At 46.4% G+C, this 27692-nt stretch overlaps 2 protein-coding genes across 2 annotated transcripts in view; one reads left to right on the forward strand and one right to left on the reverse strand.

The window, feature by feature from the left end:
* CCDC152 (coiled-coil domain containing 152) overlaps positions 1-1954 on the forward strand; it is a 692008-nt gene extending 690054 nt beyond the window's left edge. Inside the window, exon 7 of the mRNA XM_069627214.1 lies at positions 1292-1954. Within this exon, the coding sequence (XP_069483315.1) occupies positions 1292-1414 (123 nt within the window). The 3' untranslated portion in view covers positions 1415-1954. The remainder of the gene's footprint in view (positions 1-1291) is intronic.
* Positions 1500-27576, reverse strand: SELENOP (selenoprotein P). The gene is made up of 5 exons (XM_069627213.1): positions 27024-27576; positions 25332-25552; positions 17516-17728; positions 14623-14740; positions 1500-3383 (listed from the first exon to the last, which is right to left on the reverse strand). Exons 2-5 carry the CDS (start codon positions 25532-25534, stop codon positions 3045-3047), a joined length of 873 nt encoding a protein of 290 aa, XP_069483314.1. The 5' UTR covers positions 25535-25552; positions 27024-27576; the 3' UTR covers positions 1500-3044.
* Positions 27577-27692: the final 116 nt, after the last annotated feature.

The raw sequence follows: 27692 nt of genomic DNA on the forward strand, positions 1-27692 counted from the left end.
AAGGCAGGCCTCGCAATAGGTTTCATGTGTTTACAGCATTGTCAAGGAAGGCCTCACAGTAGGCCGCATTTGTTAACAGTATTGGTTAGGCAGGCCTTGCAGCAGTCCACATGTGCATGTGTTAACAGTATTGTATTGTAAGAGGTTCTTCACAGTGCCCTTCTGCCACTATTGGTGGCATTGGTGCATTTGGTTCTTTAAGAAAAGGGGAGTCATTAGTGGGACAGGCAGATGTGAAATATGTGGTGTCGATTGGCACACAGGAACCGGGTGTTTCCGACCCAAACCAAACTGATTTTTATAGCTTTGGTGGAAAACCTTTGGAGTATGTTAACCACAGAGAAGACCCCACGATTTCAGAGACTACAGCGCAGTGGGTCTAGTTAGCTGCAATTGTGGAAGTGTGTGTAAGGGCAAAAGAGGTCAATTTAGGGTCCCATGTCATTTTTCTGCTTTTTGTAGGTCGCACATAAAAAAGACAGATTTATTTTGGTCGATTATGTGTGGCCCTCAAAAAGCCCAAAATGCACATGGTAGAGGGGTATCACCCCTGAGCCCTCTTTTCCTCCTTGACGCCCCGCTCCTCAATACATACACGCACAAATAGCATTTGCCACCCCACACAAACAATAGCATTTGCCACCCCTCGTTCCCCTTCTCAAACATTCATTTTCTGACACACACAAACAAAAGCACACTCACGTGACAATCCCGCGACGACTCTCGTTCGCGCAGTGCCTGTCAGCCCCTGAGTGCACTCGTGTGCATCGCAGGGGCTGACAGATCAATTTCGAAAGGCCGCTCAGTGCAGTCACAGAGCAGTCTTTCTAAATCGATCTTTTTTTTAAACGATCATTTGAAAACTATATGTGTACTTATTACCGAGCTTAGTCATGGGTCGGATAGTGTTAATTCGCTAATGGCTAGCCCTGTGGTGGCCATCTGTGGGAGCGTATTTGTTGGATGTGTGTAGCGTAAGGAGGTAGATCTTAGAGGGGAGTCGGTTAGTCAGGGTAACTCATGTCCAACAAACCACATAAATGCTTGGGGTATACATATTTTCTTTCCCTTTTTCTCTCTACCACTCTCAAAGCAGTGTAATACATTGCAGCCGCAATGGCTGCACTGCAGACTCTCAGCTTAAACCACTAGGTTGTTTTTTCAATCAAGCAGATCCTGCCAGAAAATGTCGGTCAGCATTTTAAAAGGCCATTTTATGTATTGCTGTGTATAAAATAACTTGTATTCATTATTTGTAAAGAAAAGGTTTGCCTTTTTTTTTCTTTTTTAGAAACTTCAACATCTGCAGGATGAAAAAAACAAGGAAATTGAAACTCTGCGAAACACTATTAAAAATCTGCAACAACAATTTAGCATCTATCAAGATTCCCACCTAAAGCGCAAACGCTTCTGACCAAAGAGTACTTATTGTTCCACACAACACCCACACATTCCGAGAAATATGTTTGCATTGTAAAAAAACACAAGGGAAATATAAATGAAATGTTGGAACGTCATGTTTTATTAGAGAGACGTATTTCCCCTTTATTTTCCTTTCTACATCCATGCTTCGGTGCGGTCACCATATGAGTTTTCAGGTTTTCTAGGATGGATAATTGTCCTACAAACCGTCATTAAATATGGTAAAGGACTCGAAAGCAACGCATCAAAACATTGTTTTCAGGTCTTCAAATACACATGACAACATTTAATTTGGGTTAAAACGGATACAGCGGGTATGCCAAGTGAAACGAGAAGGTGCTTCATTCGTTGTAGTAGCAATACCTCTGCCATAATCTAAGACATAACAAAACTCGAGAAATAGAGATATAGCAACTCTTGCACAATTCAATAGCAGTTTTTGGTATTTGCTTTACATTATAACAGTTGTTTGGGAAACGTCCTGTTCGCAAAGTAGAGAGTTTAATAAAAAAGCATTATTAAGGAACATGAACTACATTTGTTTACATGGTTTTCATTCTATGCACTCTTTGGTGTAGGGTTCTGTGATAGTCACTAGGTGATACACGAGGTAAGCGTGATCATGCACCTAGTCTGCCTGTATTGCTTTATATGACTTGCTTTACATTCGTTTCTTTAAAAAGAAAAATCAGATGTTATGGTAAAGATCTGAAAACAGCACTACCTACAAAACCCTATTTTGCCACACCAGCATCGGCTCTGCCAGCATGCATCTGATGGCTTTTGGTTTCCAGGCTGGCATGACATCTTCATGTGGCAGCTGGTGGTGCCGCACAGACACATTGATATTTCTTTTGAAGGGTATGAGAGTTCCTCTTTTAGAGATGGTGCTATATTGTTTCTAAGATGTTAGGCAATCTGAAGTGGTCAAGAAGTGGTTCTCTGGCCTCCTCTCATGGTTGATTGCTAAAGTATCAAACAAAAGCCCCTGGGTTACAGTTTATGCTTCTGCCTTCATTAATGCAAACTACACATTGGGAGAAAACACAAGAGATAAGAAATGACAGATGGCTGTCAGATGTTCTTAGACAGCATTCTGCCCCCTAGCTGCTTTAAAGGCACACAGTGCATGACAGGAATTGCTTTGTTATTATGGATACATACATTTGACCAAATTGGAAAAGATTACTTATTTACCAGAAAGGTTTAACAAAACTAGTCTGGTCTGCAATACAGTATCCAAAATAGCAAACGCAATTTATATTCCGCACTTCAGGTGTTTAATTTGTCAGAACCTGTCATTGTCAAGTGCCTGTTGCTTTTGGTCACTGTCAAGCAACATTGGGATCTGACTCACTGGGCAGCTGTTCATGCAGCTGGTCTACAGCTAGGGAAGGTCAAGCAGCCGGGGACACGCGTCACTGTCAAGATTCAGAGGCACCCTCTGACAGCTGCTCCTGTCACTTACAGGAAGATGGAAGCACACTGTTGCACTGTCAGGTGACTGCCTTTGGTGACTCAGACAGTGAGAGTTGCCGTCAGTGTCAGCATCAGCTAGAAGAAGCTGAGCCTGACACGTCCTGCTGGTCTCACATGAACTGCTTGTTTCAGCTTTGTTTATTTCACTGTCTAATGCGGTTAGGACGCTTCATTTCCCTTTGAGGGGAACCGCCTACCACATCAGGTTGTGGAAGTGCATCGACAACTTGTTGGCCACTTCGTTGCCCATGTCTGTTTGGCCCCATTGCCCTGTTATGATGGTGAGGGTGTGGCTTTGAGTCGGGATCTTCTGGGAGATGGTCACGTTCATGGTTATGGTGGTGATGATGGTGATGGCGGTGTCCATGACCTCTCGGTTCATCTCGGTGTGTTTTGGGGGTGTCCTCTGGTTGCTGTTCCTCAACAACACCTTCTGCTGGTAATTTCAGTGAAGCATTGCACACTTCAGCAACACTTTCAATCTAAAATATCAACCAGAAAACGTTTAGGCAAGAAAAACGAACTGATATACAAGTATTTGCATTCTTACATAGGACTACACAGTACACATAGATCTATGGAAATGTTAATGTGACCTCACTTCTTGTTTTTATACTACGTTAATTTTCCCCCAACTTCATGTTTTGTCAAATCTTCAGTTTATGTACTTATGTTAATTTTTATTAATTTATTGAACATTTGTATGGCACCTATACAGCAGAAAATGTTTCCAGGTGCCACCAGACAAAAAAGGGGGGTGAGGAGGGAGGAAGGGGAGAAAAAACTATAATAACGGTGCTAATAGGCCTTGTGACATTCGGATTGTGCAAGTGCAGTAACAAGTGCAGGGAGTAGAAGGGGGAGGGATGGGATAGGAAGAACAGGAGGAAGTGCCGGGGGAGGGGCCTCAAGGGTTGAGCAAGTGATGGGGGAAGCTCAGTGGGGCAAGTGCCAAGGGAAAACAGGGGTATGGGTAACTAGTGCGAGGGATAGGGTGGTCCAGAATAGAAATATGGTAGGGGAAGGGTGCCCGAGGGAAAGCGCTGGTAAGGGGAGCAGGGGACGACTGGTTGAAGGAGGGCCTGGCTGCATTTAGACTCAGGGGACACAGGCAACCAGTCGCAATGGCAGGTGGAGATCAGCAAGGGAGGGGGAGAGGGAAGGAGGCAGAGAAAAGGAAGGTCTTGAGAAGCTTCTAGAACTTAAGGAGATCCCGCTCAAGATGGAGTGGCTGGAAGGCTGTTCCAGAGTGACGCTCCTCCCGAAGAAAGATCTACCCCCACTCTCTGCTTGGAGAAACGTCTGATCTGCAGAGAGTTCGACGTAGAGGACCAAAGGACTGTAGCAGAGAGGTATTTAGGGAGAGAAAGTTGGATGTAGCAAGGTTCCAGGCCACAGAAAGTCTTGTCGATGATGCAGAGGGTCTTGAATGTGATCCTTGCAGCAACTGGGAGCCAGCTGAGAGTTTTGAGGGCTGGAGAGATGCGTTCACTGGGCTTGAAGCCAAGGATATGTCTTGCACTCCCATTCTGGACATTCTGGCGACATTTGATGGAATACAGTTGAAGGAAAACAACAAGATCTTTTGCCTTTTGGCTCTAGATTTTTTCCACATGACATACAGAGAAGCGCGATGAAGACTGCATTGGCTATTTTGGAACATAGTTCACAAACTGGAAGACGTAGATAAGTCGAGTAAGTTTAAGATATATCTTTGGCACAGGAAAATGGGGGCAATTGGAATTAATTTACTATATGGAGATGCAGGTGTACATCATCAGATTTCTGATTAAAAAACTCAGAACATTCTAATAAGACGATTAGGATATACATTATCTTCCATACTTCCTCCTCGTCACAGTCCACGTAGTTTGAAGGTTATTCTGCACTTAAAACCGATAAACTAATACTGCAATCTTAGAATCACAGAACGTATTCCAGCCCTACACTTGGGGGAAATCCCTTCCCGTCACACAAAATGTCCTAGTATTTTCTGTCTTTGTTAGACAATAGCATGCAGCCAACTGTGGCAGTGGCCGGTATGGGCAGTTGGAGTCTGCCTGGTTGGCGTAGTTACAGGATCAGGTACATGTAAACAATTGTCCACCCCAAACATTGGGTAGCCCTGTTGCAGCCACTGAGGAGAACGGTCAGGGACATGGGTAGGAACATTGATAGGGACATGTTATTGCAGTCCTGCTATTTGAGTCCTTGTGCCCACGCATTTACAGTCACTTAGCATTATTCTTTGTCACTGTTCTTTAAGCAACGCTATCGTGGGTCTGGAAGTGGGATCTAGTGATCTTAAAGAGATGGGGATCATGCTGTTGTGGGATCTCAGCCTTCTTGTCCAACCAGCTGTTTTTCAGTTAGAGTGACTGTTGAAGCACGCCTCTAAGGCCAGGCAAAGCTCACCTTCTCCTGAGGGGAACAGCAAACACCAAGGAACTAATATTGTTCTAGATCCACAACTATATTAGTTGCTCAGATTGCGAGCCTGGTAAAAATATATGTGGCAGCGGCTATGCAGTGTGTTCGGTCTCCAACTGCTCAAACCAGTGATTCAGTGTTGCAAAATCCAGCTTCAGCATACACCGTGGATTCCCAGCTAACAGTGGAGGAAATGCAAGAGCAGAGGATGAAGAGGATGATCCTTCGGATAACCTCAGGCAATTATGTGAAAAATCAACCTGCAATCTAGTCTTTCCACATGCATTACTATTTAGATTTTCCCATCTTCTGCTATGGAAAATACCTTTTTAAGCAGTTCAAAGGAGCTCCAAGAGTGACATTTCACTTATATCATGTCATTGAGAATTTTCTCCTGAAAGAGCTTAAAGGGAAAGTAAGATTACCCTTCTTTTCCGAGTGACATGCATTCTACCCACTTGGGGGGTTTGATGACAAATGCCCTAGAAACGTCAAGGTTGAACCACAGTTGGGAGACCTAATTTGTCAATCCATTTGTTTCACTAGAACAGCCTATCCTTAGTGAATTAGTGGACCTCAAGATAATAAATGCATTGGAAAGAATGTATTCAGAGATTAACTTGATTGTCATATTCAAGTAGAAACAGCATAATCATTTCCGGTGGATGTCTAGTCCCAGTTTATAGCCCAATATCCTACAACAGTTAAAAAGATCCTTAGAGGAGGTGCATTAGGCAAAATTCCAATGTTTGCAGCCAAGAGACATCTCTGTCTAAACAAACGGAAGATGACTGACACAATGAGTTAGATCCTTCACTTGGGGGACCATCTCAAAGTTAATTTGTCCCAACGGCAGGGGTGCAGAGTCCCTTTCAAGGAAGAACCAGAATTTTATTAACAAGAGGTCGTCCACCAAACACTCCTCCCTCCTCCAAAAGCATGACTTCCAGCCTCACGTTAGGGAGTGATACAGCTGCGGGCAATGTTCAATTGTTTAAAGAATATGGCGGTTTGTGGCAGAACTATGGGTGCAAGATGTTGATTCTGATGGCTATGCCATAGCGACAAACACTTGTGTACGAGCGTGATAGAAATAAAATATCAATATCAATTTCACACTCTGCCCTCAGAGTCCATTAAACCTGCCACCCCTCTTCCTCAATGCAGGGTTCAAATTTGGGATTGGAAGCAGCTAAATCCAGCTCATGGGTAAAAGGCCTCACCCAGTAGACGGGATCTCCCTCTTGGGAATCAGCAGCCAGCACACAGCACGCCACAAATCTAACTTCCATTTCAGATGTTTCACATTTTGTCCATTACACGTGATCCATTATGCTATTAAGCGTCTTCTATATACGCATTCCCAAATACCTAACAGTTAATACTTCCCATAGATGTGTTTGCATTTGCCATTGGGAGTCAAAAGAAGCTCCTAGTAGCTTTTAACCTCACCAGACTCTTCTGCCACCATTGTCCAACAGGCTATCTCACTGGTTTACATAGGTGACTGACCATATGTTTTAATAGTGGAAATTCAATATTTTATAGAGAAAAAGGCTATCTCACTGGTTTCCATAGGTGACTGACCATATGTTTTAATAGTGGAAATTCAATATCTTATAGAGAAAAAGGCTATCACTGGTTTCCATAGGTGACTGACCATATGTTTTAACAGTGGAAATTCAATATTTTATAGAGTAAAAGGCTATCACTGGTTTCCATAGGTGACTGACCATATGTTTTAATAGTGGAAATTCAATATCTTATAGAGAAAAAGGCTATCACTGGTTTCCATAGGTGACTGACCATATGTTTTAACAGTGGAAATTCAATATCTTATAGAGTAAAAGGCTATCTCACTGGTTTCCATAGGTGACTGAACACACGTTTCTTTTCTCAATTCTGTTTCTAGTCCAAAAGACATATAGAGGCTTCTGCCCAATCTTAGATCTGAAGTGGCTGAATCATAACAGCAAGTATCACACTATCAGCATTGATACCTTTCATCATCCAATATTTCTGATTCGATCAGGGGATTGGCTCAGATATGACAGATGCATATCTACATATCCCAATTCTGGAAACTTGACAGATGTTTCTAAGATTTAAAACGGGATCTTAATATTCAAGTGTCATATGCTTCCATTCAGCCTGTCCTTGGGTCCAAAGGTATTCAGCAAAGTCCTGGTGTCTTTGCTGGGTCAACTCCATGTGCACATAGTCTATATACACACACCCATGTTTACATGGAATAATCTGTCACTCAAATAAATGGTTTGTACGGGTTCGAACAAGTCATAGTTTCAATATAAACTTTAATAAGTCTAAGCCCCAATTTACGGTATGCAGTACAGTCGAATCGAATCCCATTCCGACTCTGGGAAGGGTATTTAACCAGGCTCCAGAGGCCAGTGTCTCCAATGTGATCTGCCTTATCAGATTTGTCTTAAAAAGAACTTTACATGGATGTGGCTTTGGGCTCAGTGACCCCGACTTCATCATATGCAACCTTTGTTTTGCCATTTCAGTCTCCAAGTGTTTCTAACTTTGAAAGATAACAAGCACATCATTCCGGTGAAGGTCATCTGATGCAGGTTATAGTTTGGTGGCTGAATGTTGAAAATCTCCTAAGATTGTGTGCTTCTGCACACACCAACACTAGAAGTCCTCAGCGGGGATGCCAGTCTCTTGGATTTGGGTGTGTCCTTGGATGACAGGGCAGTTGGACCAGTGGACAGTCCCTAAAGCAGCTCAGTCTTTCAATTGGAGGAGGCTCCTGGCAGAATAATGCAGGGTGTTACAGACCTGCCAACCACTGATAGTAAGCAAGAGATTTTTAAAGTGTACAGACAACGAAGGGACCAGAGCATACTAGCATACATGCAAGGAAACACAACATTAGTTCAACTGGATAATCTGTTCATGCAGCCTAGCCAATGGGCAGAAGATCATGACAATTTTCTAACATGCCAGGCAGGGAGAACATCTCACAGTGTATGTGTTGGGAATGCCATTCTTCAGTGAAATGGTGTCTTGACCCGTGGACATTCAATCTTCTGATAGACAAGATGCGTCTGTCTTGGTTTGATCAGTTTTCAGATGATACACGGTCCCTCCTTATGCTCCCTCCTTTCATTGTGTTGTGTGCTCATCATCCAGGTCCAGCTGAATGGACAGTGATCACTTACCAGTTTGTTGGCCAGAAGATCTCTATTACACTTTCTCTCCATTGACTCTTACTATCTGGATGTTAAGGCAGATGAAAGACAACGTTCGAGTGTTATAGTTGGTTTCTTTCTGTCCTATGATGCCTTTATTTCTCATCCCCCACTGATGTTTTGCATTGACGCCTCCACCAATCAGATTCCTGTAGCTCCTACAGTCAGCACTTGTATTCCTTTTATTGACAGGTTGGAGGTACTCCAAGGACTAATGAGTCTGCGGTTACCTGTGAGTATTGCCAGGTCAATTAAACTATCTCATAGGATGCTATGCTTATTTCCTATGCACATCATTGTCATCATTTGCTCCTGTGTCAGGTAATAAAGGAGGATTGATGACTTCCTTGAAAAGAGAATTGAAGTTGGATTAGGATCAACAACCCTCGGGATGATAGCTCACGGGCAACGTGCTCGCCTTGGAAGCAAGACGACAGAGCACCACAGGTTCGATCCCCGGGTCCGCACTTAGAAACCTCTGGGTATTAAGCGTGTTATAAATAGCCTATCATATCACATCATAACCCTCTGTTCTCAATTGATGGCTATTCATTCACTTTGTGTTCCTGCTTGTTCTGTTGTAAATTAAGGTCTTTGTTTTCAGAGCTCCTGAAGAGTTTCAAGATTCACCATTCTCCATCTTATGCTCCACTGTCACCTTGGGACCTTGCTTTGGTGCAACTACAGGCACATTCCTTCAATCGGCAGGAGGAATGAAAGCTGAAGTTTATCGTGGGAGGTGCCTTTTTGGTTGCAATAACTTCTACAAGATACATCAAAGAGCTTTACACCTTACTGATGACAGAACCATATTTAACATGTCTCCCCAACATGATGGCTTTAGGACCGGGACTGGAGCTAGTTTGAACGATGGGTTCCCCTTTCCACATGCATCCAGACATGAGGGTCATTAGAAGTTTAACGGTGCAGTAGATCTGCTGGTAAAATTGTTGGTAAATCTGTCACCAGCACTTTTCCTGTACCGAGAAACTACAGGTTTGCTGGTGGGGGGATACCCGATGCCCCCACTGGCAAAATAATGCCAGAATTACCAGCACCAGTCCCATGGAGTCCTATGGGGAATTATCAGCATTCCTGCCGCCTGTAATATCCTGCTAATACAGGGATATCCCAAAATCGTAATGACTCCCCACAGTCTTGCCAGTATTCCACAAAGATCCTCCACCACCAAAAGAAGTGGAATTGCATTCCTTTACTGTGACAAGAGCTTTCACAATCTACAATAATTGCACTGCTTTCCTTCCGGAAAGACGGTTGTTTATCTGTGACATTTGGTGGGCCTGCAAAAGAGAAGACGCCAGCCTCTTCAACCCTCAGCAGATTGATCAGAACTGCTGTTGTTGAAACTTACTCACAAGCATCAGTTCTTCTCCCTGGTTAAGCTCAAGGACGTTCAACCAGAGGCATGATGGCCTCTTTTGGAAGGACCAAGTTGCATCAAGGTCGTATATTTGTAATGCTTGACCTTAAAATTATCTCACATCTGTATGTGACAATAGAGTGTCTTGATAGAGGAATCTCCTTCCTACACCTTTGGTTTAGGAGTCCTGCACTCATTTTGGTAAGATGAGATCATTGATTAAAAGTAGTGCTTGCAGCAGTTTGTTGCATTGTGTGTGAGTGGGTCACGTCTATGGAACGGCTTTCTGGATCTTAACATTATTAGTACTTTGACGAAAAGGAATGCTCCATGAGAGGTAATGCTTTATTATGTAGGGTAAATGTCATACTTCACCCTGTCTTCCTTCCACCATATTTGTGGAGTTCCCACCCATCAGTAACAGGACAACAGCTTTCAGTGCAGCAGAATGTGCCTCCCCTTTAAATGTGGATGCTGAGGAATCCAGTGGCAAAGCTCTGCCTCTCCAAATAATACCAGAAGAAACTCTTTGCAGAACTCTTTTGCAGCCAGGCGATTGAATGGTAGTTCTGTATCTAAGGGGCACGTCCTTGCAATTAATGATTTTGCCTTCTCACCAGCGACACTTTTGTTTTTCAATTGGCAATGAGCATTTTCAGTTGAAGGTTTTGCCATAGGCTTCAGCTTCACTCACAGAGTCTTTACAAAGCTGATGGCAGCAGTGGCTACATTTGTTTATCTTCACTACATACATCCTTTACCCTTATTTAGATGACTGGCTAATCAGGAAGAGTTTTCCGAGCCTGTCAACAACGAATCTGCAGAACCTTCTAGGCGTGGTCTGCCAGTCAATAGTCTAATGAATAGGAGCACGTCAGCTTTCCAGTTTAAGATAGTCCTTTCCCTTCTGGCATTTCTGGCAGTTGTTCTGGAGTCCAGAATTCTGGTTTTCATGGACAATGTGGTAGCCATATATCATATTCCTTGGTGGTTTGGTGCCTGAAAATGTCGTTTTTGGCCATTTGGGACTTTGAGTCTAATCTAGAGGTGATGGCTGTGGCTATGAAAGAGTCGACGTGCTCGCAGTACAAAGGGAAGTGGCAGAGATGTTGCCATTAGATGCTGGGTCACTCCAAGGATCGCTTGCTGGCACCTGCCAATGATATGCTCTCCTTTCTTCCTGTACAAAGTACTTGGCACCCTTAGGTGCTTCCCTTGGTCCGGCAGACAGTGTAATCCCGGTCAAACCCTGCAATAGAATGCCATTTCTCCAGACTTTTCCATCTTTTTCCTCTATGGAGCAGACCCCTTCTCCCATGGGATCTTAAAGTGCTATTGACAGCCTTGGCACACAAACCCCTTAAGCCCAGGAGTTCAGCAGGCCTTAGCCCTGTATCATGGAAGGCAGTATTTTTGGTGGCCATCGCCTCAGCTCATAGTATTAGCGAGTTACAGGCACTTTTGGTCTCAGAACCCTACACTATTTTTCACAAAGTTGTACTTTTAATAAACCCCCATTCCTATCGAATGTGGGGCCAGACTTCATATTAATGAGGAGATAGTTCTGCAGGTTTTTTTCTGGATCCACAGTCTGTGGGAAAGCATAGCCTTCATCGCCTAGATGTTCGCAGAGCACTCGGTTTTTCCGATCTTCAGAACGGGAACCCTGCAATCTTTGGACAGACTTTTTGTAACTTTTGAAGGTTCTCACCCAGGTTGGCAAACAGCCAAAACAACTATTGCTTGATGGAGAGTCTCCTGCTAAGAGCGCTGTTTTAGGCTGCAGGGCAAGGTTCCACCAAAAGGGCTACATGACCACCTGACGAGGTCTAAAGCCATGGCTGTGGCATTTCAGAGACCTATTTTTATAGGAAGGGAACTGCAAAGCGGCTAAATTGGCCACTACCTCTGCATTCTGTAAACACTACTCGCTTGACACCAGATTCCGAGGTTATGCCCAGTTTGGGTAATAAGTCCTCATGAAAGTTTTTGCATCAGTTTAGGTTCCGCCTCCCGGTTAGGGTGATGCGTGGTACTCTCCTATAAGTATGGAAGAAGGGGGCGGGATGAAGGAGAAAGGTAAAGATGCTCACCTTGGTGACTACTGCACTCAGTTCATAGTCTCCTTCCCTCCAGAAGGTCTGCCCTCCACCCCCCTAAAATGTATTTAGTCTGTCTGGCCTTGCGGCGGGTGAAACGATTAAGGGGGAAGGAGCATGGGGTGGAGGCAATGGGCAGAACCACACGCATGATTGTATGGAGGAAAGGGACCTTTGTACTGGGAGTACAGTAGTCACTATGGCGAGTAACTTTCTTTATTCTGCATTTCTCTCTCCCTTTCTCTGAAGATGTTCCCCAAACGTACTTATGCTAGGAAAATACAGACGTAGTCAATGAGGGGAAAGGGATTCATACAGGGCTTAGGAGCTGGAGTACATTTTATATATTTAGAAGAGCTTTACTACTGTATGTAATCTGTCTCCAGGGTGGAACACCCTTCAGACCGAGGACTGTGACGAGGCAGGAAGAATGACGAATACTGCTCGCACTCGGACAATGACGCCAAAAAGAGAGGCAGCCATTACCTGACGGGGGCATTTCTTATACTAATCTTTTCAACTAATTAGCCTTTACAATGTCAGGACATTTCAGAATTACAATTATACAGCATGCAAAATCCTATGTAAAGCGAAGCAAGAAAAGGGAATGACTGAACCAAATGAGGTACCAATAAGTAGAACGGTTTGATAATTACCATGCAGACACGCCTTTTTAAGTTGAAAGATACTTTGCTTTTTTTGAGTGTATGTACATAGCCAAAGTAACCGAGTAGATAAAAGTTAGGCAAAAAGCGCTCAGTGCTCTGAGTAAGACTAATAGACGGAACTGTATGTTAGTCCACTGCTCACTGGTATTAATGAAGAGGGACACCTTAGTCTGGCGTTGCTTCAAAGTAATCAATATGAGTGTAAATAAAATAAAGCCCTGTTTTAAAGCAGCGAGTTATAAAACGCATTTGATGCTCCAATTCATTTGTTTAGAAATGACTAAGCAGGTTTGACATCAATGTGTATGGTTGAGGGTGAATTGTCACGCCTCATTGATCATTCTAATTCTATGACAGCTATTTAACACATTAGAACATGTGAACTGCAAGTGCCGCATACAGAAAACCAATGCCCTTGTGTGTTCTCTAGGTTTGGACTACATGCCTACTGCATAAGACTTACAACTGAAAAAGTCTGACAGAATGAAATACATATATGCACGATTGTTCCATTTTTATAGAACCACCTGAATTTGTCCATGTTTTGTTTAGTTCAATTTTAATTATAACAATCCTCCCAATTTACTAACTGAACTGACCCAACTCCCAGCTTGGTTCTGATGGATCACCACATGCGGGGCAGATTGGCGCTGCACGATTGATGACCCAAACTGAAGGAAAAGGAAGGCGCAATCCTATCCAGAGCAACGGAACATCTAAGCTGCAATGAGACCTGGCTCAGCTATGACACTACTTTTCTCTCAACCCTCCTCTCCGTCTCAACAAATCCTGCTGAAGACTAACAAAGCTTGACTCAGTGCTGCAGACTCAGGAGTTAGGACTATGCCAATCATTCCGTACTTTGTAATGGATCATTGTTATAAATGGTCTGTCTCCTTTCCGCTTGGGAGACTCCGTACCCTAGATTAACCATGAGTATGCGCTGCATTTCGCACACTAATACTCTGATTGAATAGATATCAAAGAAATGTCAGACTTCCTGTCACATGATGCTCTGCTGTTCACTTAGGCCACTAGCCCATACTTATGACGCAGTGACACATCCTCTCTCTCTTGCCTGCTAGTCCTATCAGGTGCTCCACTCCCAGAACTAACCTCCCATCAATCTGTCATCTACTGTCTTAACATCACAAGGTTTTGTCCCCTGCAGACTGAGGTACTATTCGACAAATCTTTATTTGTCTGGAACTGCATAGGAGTTCCAACACTTGACTCATATGCAATCCCTTAGGCAAGGTCATCAGTTGATGTCCGGGGATTGTGAATGTCCACGGGAATCGACCTTTCCCTCCTTGAGAGCAGTACCTCCTACCCCACCCCGTATTCCATACAGGGTCTGGCCCAGCTAGTGATTCTGTCCACTAACATTTTAGAACTACAGATTCCCACAATTATGACTTGACAAATGAAAAAAGCTTCACTGTATCTTTTAGTTACTTGACAATGGTTGCATTATATAATAAAAATGTTTATTTTGTATGCCATCACATTTCCCTCCACTGTGCGGCTTTTAACGCATATACTGCAGAGCCGACAACTGTAGACAGTTGCTTCGAGATGGATCCAGCAATTGGTACTAGCTCCCTTTCACCTAGTGCTGTGCCCAATGAAATATGGCTGAGCCGCAGGAATAATTTGGGCCAGCGGTTCACAGCCACTGATATCCTCATCCTAATCGCACACCACCTCAGTTTATTCTAGGTCACTGCACTAGTCATCTCTGCTAGCAATTGTGTAGATGATTTTGTCTACCTCCATGCAATGTGTTGCTCCACTGCTTCATTTCTGCTCGGACCACAGACTGCCAAAGGGCCGTTAAATCTACAGTGCTCCAAAGCCACAACACTTGGCAGCAGGCTCTATACAAATATCATATAACATAACATAAATTGGTAAGTAATTACCGTGTTTTTGCAGATGCCACATTTGTTTTCACAGTATGCTGACTTGATAGATTCTCCCACGTACGGGAAAGACAGAAAGGTGTACGGCAAACCAAGATGAGATACAAGTCGACCACACCTAATTGAGGATGAAAAAATAAATAAAGATGCAATCAATATTTAAATTGTAAGAAGCTCAGGATGTTGCTTTAATGCCTACGTGAACATTTGAACTGCTATGCCACCAAAGAGCAACACAAATTAAGCATTGCCAAAGCCAAAAGTTTGGGCTTTTGTATAGGCATGTGATAGGCATTTGCTAGGCACTGATGTAATCGTACAACCTGGTCATAAGATTGCAACAGCTGGAATATTAAGTGATTACCTGGGCAAATGATGGCAGTACTAGGCAAAGGCCTACTTAATACCTCAAGCCAAATCTGTTGTCTTTATTAGTGCTCGTCTGTCAGAGCACTCCAGTGCAAGGAAGAGATCTAAAATCAATGGACCCTAGACACACTTGGTAGGACATTTATATTACACGAGTAGCCATTTAAGGCTGGAATTAACCCATTAATTATCAGCAGACTGCTTAGAGGTTACATGGTCAGGCTGAAACCTGATATTACTGCTTGAGAGGGAGTTCAGAGATCACAGGGGTGTGTGTTTTGGGTGGGAAGGGGCAGGTAGTGGGTGAGAATGGCCATAAGGATTATCATGACCATGGGAAGTCAATGGGTTGGTAGATAGCCAAACACTGATACGCTGTGTGTCCCTCATGTCGTCACCTTTCTGCCTCTACTCCATTGCAATAGTTTTGGCTTAAAGTTGCTGCACTAGGACCACCCATAAGCCGAAGCTAAAAAGGCAATTCTGGAGAGGTGTAGAAGGGTGCCTCAAGAGCTCATTTTCTATACACTGCTTCGTTCAATGATTTTTCTCATTCTTGTGCTGCATTTGTATTTGTTCTAATTATTTTTTGTAAATGGTGCAGGCTGCTCCATGACGCATGGCGAAACACTGACAAGTACATGTGTGTGACCACGACATGGATGCAGCATTCCTCTTCCTGCACTACAAGGTAGAAAGCTGATAACACTGAAGAGCGAGAGGGAGAACTGGAACATAGATGAGAAACACACAATCAGTCTGAACATTAGCAAAATGGCTACTAAGCGCATTGTGCTGAAGTCGCTGTTCTACATCAGCCATTTTGCAGAAGCCAAGGCTAGTGTGCAAGTTGGGGATAGAGCTGTAGAATGTGCCTCTTGACGCTTCTTTAATCTCCCCTGCCTAGTGCATTGCTACTTTGCCACCTTTTGCTGCATTTTTATATTTGTATTGTTTGGGAGAGGAACATCCTGCTACATGTTGTATAGCTGAAGAGTGAGAGATATTTGAGGAGGAGCCAGTCTGATGCAAGCGGGTATGCCACCATTTAAATCTATCTAGCATGCATTACTCTATACGGTCTCTCCCCGTGATCTTATCCCTTCCATGCTTATCATTAGGCTCTTCCCTCTCTTGTTGCCTTACCGTACCTCCCTCATTAATCTCTCTCTCTCACCTCTGCTACCTTCCCGGATGAATTTACGAGTTTGGAGATCCTTCCTCTTCTGAATAAACACCTCTTTAGATATCTCTTCTCTCGCAAACTACCATCCTATATCTACCTCCTTATCTGTAAAATTCAGGAACATATGGTCTATACTCAAGTCTCCGTCTGTCTTGATGACAACTCTCTTCTCTCTCTAACCCATTCTGGATTCCGGCCATTTCGTTGTACTGGAACGGCCCTTCTTTCCATCTCGAATTCTCTCCTTTCCGTTCGACATCCTAAGCTCGCTCCTATTCTGACCTCACTTGATCTCCCTGCTGCTTTTGACACTGCGGATCACCTTACTCTTATGTCCATTATTCAGTCTTTGGCTTCTCTGGTTCCACTCTTTCTCGGTTGAAGTCACATCTGCCCAAACAGTCTTTTTCTGTTTCCTGGGGTGGCTCCATCTCTCCCTCATTTCCTCTGGTCCACGGGGTTCCTCAAGGAACAGTCCGGGGTCCCCTTCTTGTTTCTCTTTACACTTCACCTTCTATAAATTCCTCATTTGAGATATCTTTGCACTTTTAGGCAGGTGGTTCCCAACTCTATATTTCTTGTTCTGCTTTCTCAGACACTCCTCATGATACTATTTCTAACTGTCTTCTGTCTATTCATCTACAGCTCCATTTCATCTGCATCACCGCGAAATGTCTCCATAGATTGGCACCACCTCATCTTTGCTCATTGGTTTCTTTGTACGTTCCGTCTGTCACTTCGCTCCAAGTCTACATTTCTACTAACTGCGCCCTTAGGCCTACGGGCCTTATTTGGCGCTTTGCAAATAATATAAACTAAACTAAGCCGCCATGTGCCCAGTCTTGCTTCCGTGCTCTCTTTACTTGCCCCCAGACTATGGAACGCTTTGCACCTACTCATCACATCGATCCCCTGTTAGTTTATCTTCTGTTCTCTCCTTAAAAATTACCTACTTTCTCCTATGACCTAATTGTTCTTCTTTTGGCTTGTTATTGTTGGACTCATTTCTGTACCACTCTTTTATATGCAATGCTTAAAAAAAGCGCCCGATAAATGACATTCAAATGCTGTTGGGCCGGGAACCAGCAGCTGCCTTACAGGAGTGTACTACAACAGGCTTTAATATGCAGCAACATTGGATGCAAAGGGTAGTACCGTAGGTGGCCAATAGGGGGCGTTATGTAGTCTGGCACCAACCTTCTGCCAGACAGTGGCCAATAGGTGGTACTGTGCATTGTACCTGCAGCCAAGCTACCCGCGCGCCGCTTCTGTGCAGGTGAATCAAAGGCCATGAAATAGCATCTTCTCTTCTAGGCTTCCCTGGCGTGCAATCCCTACCTGTCATATATAAGGAAATCGCTCTTGGTTGCATTCAGCGTGTTCCAGACGTCAGGCTGGCCTTCATCCTGCTGGTACACGGGGATGTGCTCGGAGACCTTCTCTTTTAGAAGATGGTACGCCTGCTGAGAGGCCTTCCCTTGGTGATTAACCACAACAATGGAGACGTTCACCAGGCCATCCTTCTCCAGTTTGGACCGCAGCTCTTCCAACCTAGTCATAAAATATAAAAAGAACAAAGTTGAGACGTTTCCCCACAGGCCTTTTGATTTCAGTGCCTCCTTTTTTTTTAACAGTGATTTTCACCAATATTATTTTCCCAAACCATGCAAAAGAACCTTAGTCCAGAAAAAAAATGTATTAGCTGCAAACGCATTAAAATCATACATGTGTTTAACTTTCGGAGAGGCGACTTGAAACACCCGAGTCCATGACAGAACAAGGTCAGCAAAATGGTATCATGGAACTTGGAATATTTGCATTTCTCTTTATTGAAATGGAGATTGATGATTTCGGATTAAAGGTAGCAGAGCAGAAGTGCCAGACCATGCACTTTAAGGGGTAAGTGGGCCGGGCGGAGCCCTGGCAGGCTGTGAGATCTCGTTTTGAGGCAGAACCCTGCCGGGGCTCGCTCATCTCCCCTAGCAGCGCTGACCCTACATGACAAAGCTTTTTTTCTATAGCCTGAAGTTCTCGCTCGTGTGCGAGAGCTTCAAGCTTCAAACAAAAAATGCCTTTCATCCATAATGGTGGCGCCGCACCTGCGAGGCATCTCTTCAAGCAAGAGAGGCCCGTGGGCCGGTGCCACCATTATGGAGAGAAACTTGAGGCCACTGGAAGTAGAGGCCTGGTTTTCTAAACTCTGAAGCTCCCGCGCATTTGCAGGGGTTTCAGTCTTGTTCCCAGCAGCTTCACCCTTTCAGCCTTAATGGTGCCGCTGCCCGTCACCAGCTGGCGAGGGGCAGATCCACCGTTAAGGCTGAATAGGCGAGGCACTGTCCCTTGCCAGGCAAGCCTATCCAAAAAGGGGAGAGGGTGCTGATGTCTACAATAGGCTGCCTGGTGGGGGTGCCTGGAGCCCATTGAGCCGGAGCTGTCAAGGGGCGTGGCCTAACAAGCCAGCAGGTGACACCCTACCGTCAGGCCAAGCCCCTTGATGAGCCCGGCTCATTGGCTCATTTCGCAGTGCCACTAAAGGCACTGCCAACCGTACACAAATTGATCGGTAGTGAAGTGAGGCAGGCATGGATACTTAAATGAGTCCATTCCTGAGGTCTGCCTTGGACCAATCAAGCAAAAGGAAAGGATCATGGCAGCACATCCGCTTTTAACCTATGTTTTTATTGGTCCTGAAGTTGCCACCAGTTGATCAGGCTGCAAGGTTTGATGGTGTAAAACCTGCTGTGCAAAAGTTAGAAGTAGCAGCCGTGGGTCTAGGTTTCCTGGAGATACTAATAGCCTTCCTCCAAGGAGTTGGCCTCAGCCTCTGATCCCTAAAGAAATGCATCTCCTGGGTATACAGTGGCAGTCGCATGTGTTAGTTAATTACCCCTGTCGCTATGTGGTCACAAGTAATGTGTCATAAAATGGCAGTGTGGTATTAAGGTGTGAAACCTGTCGGTGTGGACCAGTGGTAGAAATGGAAAAAAAAGTGGTGGGGGATCCCACAACACAAGGGCCGGGGTGGGGGAGGAGCTGGGGGTGGTGGTGCCCGAGGAGGCGTGGTCTAGAAGGGCTTGTAGTGGACATCCAGCAATGCAAAAAAAAAAACACCGCGACGGCAGCTTTTTTATTTCTTTATTTATTTGTTCATGGGCTTGGGTGGTTGACTCGGCCGGATCCCGAGATCCGGCTCCATATCTGGTGCCGGATCTCAGATCCGCCGAGAGGCGGCCCAATGACCAGCACTGGTGTGGACGCATTTTACTTCTTGTGAATACGGATGATCCAGCTCTCGGTGTGGTCTAGGAAAGCCGCTGCTGCTTGTACTCTTCTTGCCTGCTTAACACTGCGGCAAAAGCACTAGGCGGTTTCCATGCTACATATAGAAAAAGCTTCAAGTAAACGCATGCCACCAAGCCTCTATACGCTGCTAACACCCCTGCAGCGCGCTAGAATGGCACTGGGTCTTTCAAACAGGAAAGGAGACTGCCCTCCCACACGCTGTCGCGCGGGGTAACCCTGGCCTGGCTGTGCCTCAACAGTGAGTTGCCACTCTGGCTAAAAGCGGCACTCGTATTATCCACTCGTTATAAGGTCGCCCTTATACCTGGCCAATGGAATAAGGTCTATCCCGCTCAGCTGCAACCCACAGAGCTGCACAGTTCTGCACCGAAATCCCAGCTGCTTTTCATGCGGAAAGTTACCCAGTGTTCAGTGGCTACTTAACTCGCAAAATATATGGAAGCATTTGAACAACTAGGTGGTGGCCAGTCATGGCAGTCCCAAAACGCTTACAGTGACCAGTGTTTAATGTTAGTGTAGGGGGTGCACCCAAATCCACCCTGCAGGTCGAGTTGCTGCTCTCCTTTTTTCATTCTTCCAGGGGGCCGGGGGTGGGGGTTACATGCCCAAGGAATGTGACCTGGGCCGCATGTGCTCGGTATGCAGGAATTGGCCTCCCGTGGTGCGAGGGTGTGCAGGAATTTGGCTCCCGTGGAGCGAGGGTGTTATGGAATTTGGGCTCCCGTGCTGCGTGGGTGTGTGTGTTGGAATTGGGCTCCCGCGGCGTGGGCCTCATGCAAGGGTGTGCAGGAATTGGGCTGCCGTGGTGCGAGGGTGTGCAGGAATTGGGATCCCATGGTGCAAGAGTGTGCAGGAATTGGACTCCCTTGGTGCGAGGGTGTGCAGGAATTGGGCTCCCGTGGTGCGAGGGCGTGCAGGAATTGGGCTCCCTTGGTGCGAGGGTGTGCAGGAATTGGGCTCCCGTGGTGCGAGGGTGTGCAGGAATTGGGCTCCCTTGGTGCGAGGGTGTGCAGGAATTGGGCTCCCGTGGTGCGAGGGTGTGCAGGAATTGGGCTCCCATGATGCGAGGGTGTGCAGGATTGTCCTCCCATGGTGCAAGGGTGCGCAGGAATTGGGCTCCCATGATGCGAGGGTGTGTGTTTTGGAATTGGTCTCCCACAGCGTGGGCCGCATGCAAGGGTGCGCAGGAATTGGGCTCCCGTGGTGCGAGGGTGTGCAGGAATTGGGCTCCCATGGTGCGAGGGTGTGCAGGAATTGGGCTCCTGTGGGGGGATGTGGGTAGCAATTGGGCTCCTGTGGCGCAAGGGTGTGCAGGAATTGGGCTCCCATGGTGCGAGGGTGTGCAGGAATTAGGCTCCTGTGGTGCAAGGGTGTGCAGGAATTAGGCTCCTGTGGTGCAAGGGTGTGCAGGCATTGGGCTCCCATGGTGCAAGGGTGTGCAGGCATTGGGCTCCCATGGTGCCAGGGTGTGCAGGCATTGGTCTCCCGTGGTGCCAGGGTGTGCAGGAATTGGGCTCCCATGGTGCGAGGGTGTGCAGGAATTGGGCTCCTGTGGGGGGATGTGGGTAGCAATTGGGCTCCTGTGGCGCAAGGGTGTGCAGGAATTGGGCTCCCATGGTGCGAGGGTGTGCAGGAATTAGGCTCCTGTGGTGCAAGGGTGTGCAGGAATTAGGCTCCTGTGGTGCAAGGGTGTGCAGGCATTGGGCTCCCATGGTGCAAGGGTGTGCAGGCATTGGGCTCCCATGGTGCCAGGGTGTGCAGGCATTGGTCTCCCATGGTGCCAGGGTGTGCAGGCACTGGGCTCCCGTGGTGCCAGGGTGTGCAGGCACTGGGCTCCCATGGTGCCAGGGTGTGCAGGCATTGGCCTCCCATGGTGCCAGGGTGTGCAGGCATTGGCCTCCCGTGGTGCCAGGGTGTGCAGGCACTTGGGTCCCGTGGTGCCAGGGTGTGCAGGAATTAGGCTCCCGTGGTACCAGGGTGTGCAGGCACTGGGCTCCCTTGGTGCGAGGGTGTGCAGGAATTAGGCTCCCTTGGTGCGAGGGAGTGCAGGAATTGGGCTCCCTGGTGGGAGGGTGCACAGGAATTGGGCTCCCTGGTGGGAGGGTGCACAGGATTGGCCTCCCTGGTGGGAGGGTGCGCAGGAATTCGGCTCCTGTGGTGCAAGGGTGTGCAGGAATTGGGATCCAGTGGCATGGGCAGCATGTGAGGGCATTGGCTCAGATGGCCGCATGGACAGGTGGCCCAGCTAGCAGCAAGAGGATAGAAACTAAAAATAACAGACACTGCCCATAGGATTTCTTGGGAACATTCTAGGTTTTATTTAATGCTGCCAAGGTTGTTTACCTCGTTCTTCTCAGAAAAAGAAAGGAGTTAAAAGCAGTCCGTATGAGCAAATCAAATCCAAACCTTTCCCACTGAAATGCTGGGGTCCAGTGGCGGCTGCTATCATGGGGCGGCCGGGCGCCGCCCCCCCCAGAAAAGAAAGAGGAAGCTAAAAGAGATTCAATCAGAGAACTTCTCCGATTGAATCTCTTTTAGCTTAGAAAATGCCTGCATTTCCTTTGCCAACAGCGCGGGGGCGCTGTGGCAAGGTAATCATGTATCAGGGCCGGGCCCGGCTTTAACAGCGGGGCGCGTCCCAATTTAGTTTATTTTTTTCCATAGTAGAGTGCGTGGAGCTCCTAGCCCCACGCACTCTACGTAGCCCCTTTAATTGGAAGCCTGGCGGGGCGCTTCAGGGCTGGCCCCGCCAGTATAAAATGTGCGTAAACAGCGCACTTAAATTCAGATTCCCTCCCCTGCCATGGATACAGTAATGTCATTGGCTGGCAAACAGCCAATGACATTACTGTATCTATGATGACTCACTGGCGGCGCAGGGTGTGTACGTGCGCCTGCGCCGCCTTCACACGTCTGTTTCTCTTTCTTTTCTTCACGGTGCAGTGGGTGCACATCAAACACGACTACGAGTGCTGCTGCAGCGGCGCCGCGGTAAGTACCATGATCCGGCCGGGCCATCCCCATGTTTGTTTTACTTTTTCTTTCTGTTTGGGACCGGGGACTCGGGAGTGTTACTTACACTCCCCTCCCCGGGCCCAAACTATGTGGTCCACCACGGCCCCAGGCCCAGTCAACACTGAACGACGTGTAGGCCTTGGCCTACACGTCGTTCAGTGTTGCTGCCGAGCTGCGAGCCTTGGTGGTAGCGGGCCGCCCGGCCCGCTACCACCAAGGCGAGGGCCGCTGCCCTGGGCCTATTTGTTTTAACCCCGGTCCGTGCCCCATGCCGGACCGGTGCGCAAGGCCCAGGGCAGGCACTGGCCGTGCGCTGCTGCTGCCCACTCAGGCAGCCGCGGCCTGCGACCATGCATCTGCTAATTGTGTCGTTTTATATTTTCGCCATTTTCCGAAAATAAATGCTGAAAATATAAAACGGCACAAATAGCAGATACGTGGTGGCGGGCCGCGGCTGGCTACAACACAACTTCCAAGAGAGTCTGGAGGGCAGAGCATTACGTGCCGAGGTTATTTGGTGCATTTAAATGCGATGCTGTACAAGCACCTGGACCTAAGTTACCCCCTAAGAGCAGTGACCACCGAATTCATGTTACTGTAATGCACAGGTTACCCGACGCACACGATTTTGGATTGTGGTAGTTGTCTTTTAGGCAAGATGGGAGAGAGAGAAGTTACTATAATACTCAGTTTGCTCAACCTATTTCTATGAGGGCTTATAGATATGTCAAATTTGTTTATGATTTGTGTACTTTTTAAGTCATTTCTTTGAAACAGAGTGTATTGCTAAGCCAAACATTACACCACTTCACCATTTAACTAAAGTTTGTTATCCTGGATAAATTGTTTTTATCTCACTGTGACATCACTTATAAGTTTTCACATTTTTCACAGCTTTAAAACATTTTTTATCCCTTTACAAAGGGGGCAGATGTAATTAGCACTTTGGGCCTGTTTCTGTATCCCTACAGTCCCCCCCCCAGCTCTTGACCTCTTATGTCTGCACTCACCCCTGCACTTGCCACTTTTACCTACTGTTTTATTTATCTAATTTATTTTTTACTGTTGTACTGTTGATCCTATATGTATCGCACTGCCCCCTACCCCACCACCCCGCACTTTCCCTATCCCACCTCCCCTGCAACTGCGCGATCTTAATGTCACCTGGCCTAGTAAGATCGTTGTCTGTCTTCCCTCTGTTCCCCCTCCCTTGCCTCGTCGCGCTTTGAAACACTTGTGTATAGGCATGTTATAAATGCCATATCATATCATAGGGACAAAATGGTCTGTGAGACCGCCGCTTAGAATTGCGTTATTGTGGCACTGCCACTCCCTCAGTGTCACATCACTTGATTTGATAGGCAGATATAGACCCGCCAGTCGGTGTGCCGCAGATGCTCGTATAGCAGACTGACTGCAGCAGAACTAACATTCACATCCCTTGTTGCTGCCAGTCACAGAAGTTGCTCGGACCCCCCAGAGTCCTGCCACCCAGAAGAATGAGGGAATCACTGTACCATGTCATGCTATGCTATTGAGTCTTCTATAGCACTGCTGCTGTTTATACGGTTTCTTGGAGCTTATGGCTCTGCAATAGGCGGGGTAACCGACTAACATTGGAACATATGTAGCAGATCAAGGTTGCTGTTGCAACGTTGACATGTGCAGAGCTGAAAAGATAGGGCACTCTGTGTTGTGCAGGTGTTAGATATTTTGTGAGTTGTCTGGAGCAGCGGTTTATGCATGCTCCGGGCTGCTAATGTAAATCGTTGGTGTGATTATCTGTCGTATGTCAGTGTGGTGTTTAAGGAGTGTGAACCACCATTAGAATGTAAAACCTAATGCTTTTGTCATATCTCGGTGGGTTTTTGGACAGTAAATTGCACATTTTGGAGCCCATTTTCCCAAAAATGTCCCCCCCTTGGGTGTTGTGGCCTCACGCGCTGCGCGTGCTCGCTCAAAAATTCGCCCAGGGAAATGTACGCTCCACCAGCTTTCAAACTCACCAGCCGCCACTGCTGGGGTCCTGGAAACATGGGCCATAATACCAAACAGGGATCCTCTATGTGGAACGGCCGCCGCAGTACAGATGTCTACAGCGCTGACACCCTGGCTGGATAAGATTGAAGAAAGGCAAGGATGGAGGCATGTAGACCTTTCGCCCAAGCACATACTGAGTCACTGCCGAGCCCCAGCGTGGACTGGCAGATTTCCCAGTAGGCCTCTGGACCCTGGGCCACTTTTGTGAGGTAACTTATTTTATTTCCAAATTTTCTCATAGGGAAAGGGTTTGGCTTACTGAAAATGTGTAATAGGGGGCCCGTTTGAACATTATTTCCAGGGCCTCTGTTGGCTCCCAGTCCAACCTGGAACCTGAGCCCTACTACATTTCACAAAGTCTTTTGTTCCTTGTTGACTCAGGCTGCATTATTTATTTATACATTTATACAGCGCTGTAAACCCGTAGGCATCAAGGCGCAGAGCAGCGCACTTTCCAAAAGCACTCTTTAAGCACCTGCACATCTCTACCTACCCATGCAAACCCAACAACCCACACGGATCCAAATGCCCACTATAGAAAGTATGCATTGCAATTCTTAGACTAGTAATTGTTTTTGGTGAATAAATGTTTGTCATGAGAGGGTTTTCTGTTTCTCTTAAGTACTGGGCAGCCCCTCCTTTGTATTTTAGAATCACCAGCCTGAAGTCAATCTCCCTGCAGGCCCATGGCCTCGCAGGTTCATATGCGGGTGGCGCCATTTTGTGTCTCGGCCCAGCGGTCATTTTACTGCCTGTCCTAGGATTCGCATAATATCACAAAGCTGAAAAGCCATACCTGGAAGCCTGCAACAGGCACACGTATCAGCTCGCCTCGAGAAGGGCCACCACCGTCACTTGCCCCTCCGAGTCCAGCATCGGACTTCGCTCGCCAATGGACCAGTCCGGGGGCTTTTTGCAGTGGGGTCTTGGACCCTGGCTCTCTGCTCCCCCGCTTGGGAGGATGCAGAGAACCAGGGCAATCCCCAGCCCTCCCCACATCGTCGTGATTAACTCTGCCTGTAGAAAATAAAAAAGTGCGTACAAGTTACCTCAATACATTATGCTTGTGCTGAATCAATGCAGGGGTCATGTAGACAAACGCAATCAAATTATCGAAATAAAAACGAAATAACATTTACTGTTTTTCAAGCTGGAGCTATCTGCCGGGGATGGCATTTCGCGGTGTACTTTAACGCTACCGTGTGTATCTTTGCCGATTGTTTAGCCGAGCTGTACTGTACCTTTAAACGGCTTTACTTCTGCAACGGTGTGAACAGGGCAAAGACATGTTTAGGCCGCGCGATTAAACGCATCAAATGTCATGGAAATACTGTAAACTGAAGGAGTGGGAAACAGATGCATATAACCATACGCATATTTTGCATATGGTGCTTAATGTTTCACTCCTCCAGCTTCCAGGCGCTGCGACAGTCGTTATTAGTCCAGCATCGGGGGGCTTAATAGCGTCACTGTTCATGGTCAAATATTCGTTTTTAATAATAACATTCTTCACGTTCAACAATTTCTGGGGAAAAAGTGAAGCGGGGCAGGAAAGAGTACGTCAATTATAGAAATAAAAATTCCACACGATGGCAGCATTGTGTCAAAAACGAACAGAGGGACCAGTGCCCATTGAAACCACACCTCATGGTACTTCTAAAAATTCTCCAAAATAAGAAGTAAAATTAATAATGCTACGGTTTGGCACTGTCCACAAAATAGAAGCGGTTTGGTACTGTCCACAAAATAGAAGCATAACTCTGCCCTGCCCCCACCAACAGTTGAACATCGAACACAATGCTTAAAGGAGGGTTTTGCCCGGATCTTGACTGTAAAACGTTGCTCATCGTAAAAAGAGGCGTACGGAACCCATGAAGAGCGGGGACCTGCTGGTGTGCGAGTGGGTGCGAGACGACGAGCAGAGCTGGGGAGCTGGGGAGAAGTCCTCGGGCGGCACCCGCCTTGCCAGGCTGCCACTGCTGAAACGGCACAGCCTTCTCTTGGCATGCACTAAATGTATTATTTGCAAAAGTTTGAACACCATATGCTGGACCCGTTTTGGGTTAAACGTCGCATTTCACTTTTAAATACGTTCATATGTAACATTTTTAGCTAATGTGTGAGATGTATATACACATACGTGTATATAAATATATATATATTAAATACATCTCAAAACTGGAAAATAAAGTAATGTCCTTTTCATGCTTGCTTTTTTCATTATTTGTTCTCGTTGAAAACAGCAAGAAGTGCACATACTGTGCACAATAATAGTAGGATGTTATGTTGACTTATAACGCGCACCGCTAGCACCCAGGGGCAGCCCCCAGGCGCTCTCCTGAAATCATGCAATTTAGAATTACAAATGATTAAACTACTTGCTATTGCATTCGCACACTCCCTATTAAATTCCGTTCCATTGGCTCGTTGCAGTGTCTAGAAAACACGAGTAGATTCATATATATATTTTATAAGCAGCAGTACTCACTTCTCCTTTGTCGCTCCGCTTCTCCTCTCCTCAGTAAACAACATGCTGGCGATCCCCTGCTCTCTGCCTTTATACTACTCGGCTTCTTGGGCCGGGGCCAGTGCGGTGCAAAGTTCAGCAGTTTTACATGGAACGTCCTTGCAAGCAAAGCACTTGGCTTATCTTTGACAGGTCGCAAAAGGAAAACGCTACTCAACATAAACAGATTGTTTACTCCCAAAGAGCAGTTAACGGGGTTAACAGAAGAATGCTATGCAGGCTCTGCCCCCTTTTCGTGTTAGTGGTACAGTCCGACTGGGCAAGGCAGGGCCTCGCGCTCTCAAGTTGTTCAGCAAACTCGGTGGATTTGCTTTGTAGGCATTTCTGCCGATTCGTTTATCTCTCGTTTAACCTCGTTTTGAAAGGGTTGTTTCTTCTCTCCTTCTTATCGTTTGCACGAAAGGTGCAGTGGATTCAGTTATGACACTGCACAGAGTGAGGATTAAGGGGGGGTTTATTCAGCTGCTCACAAATCCGGCACGGATATGGCAATCAGCACACTGCCATAGGAGTTCTATTATTAGTTGCTTCGCTCGGGACAGCCATCGAACAAGTGGTTGCCTGGAGTTCCTGGGCTCTATCACAAGGTTGGTGGTATCCTGGTGGTATTTGTGCCGGGAGACTAGCAAC

The sequence above is a fragment of the Ambystoma mexicanum genome, chromosome 6p, assembly GCF_040938575.1.
Source record: "Ambystoma mexicanum isolate Mex_15411 chromosome 6p, UKY_AmexF1_1, whole genome shotgun sequence".
Classification (NCBI taxonomy): Eukaryota; Metazoa; Chordata; class Amphibia; order Caudata; family Ambystomatidae; genus Ambystoma; species Ambystoma mexicanum.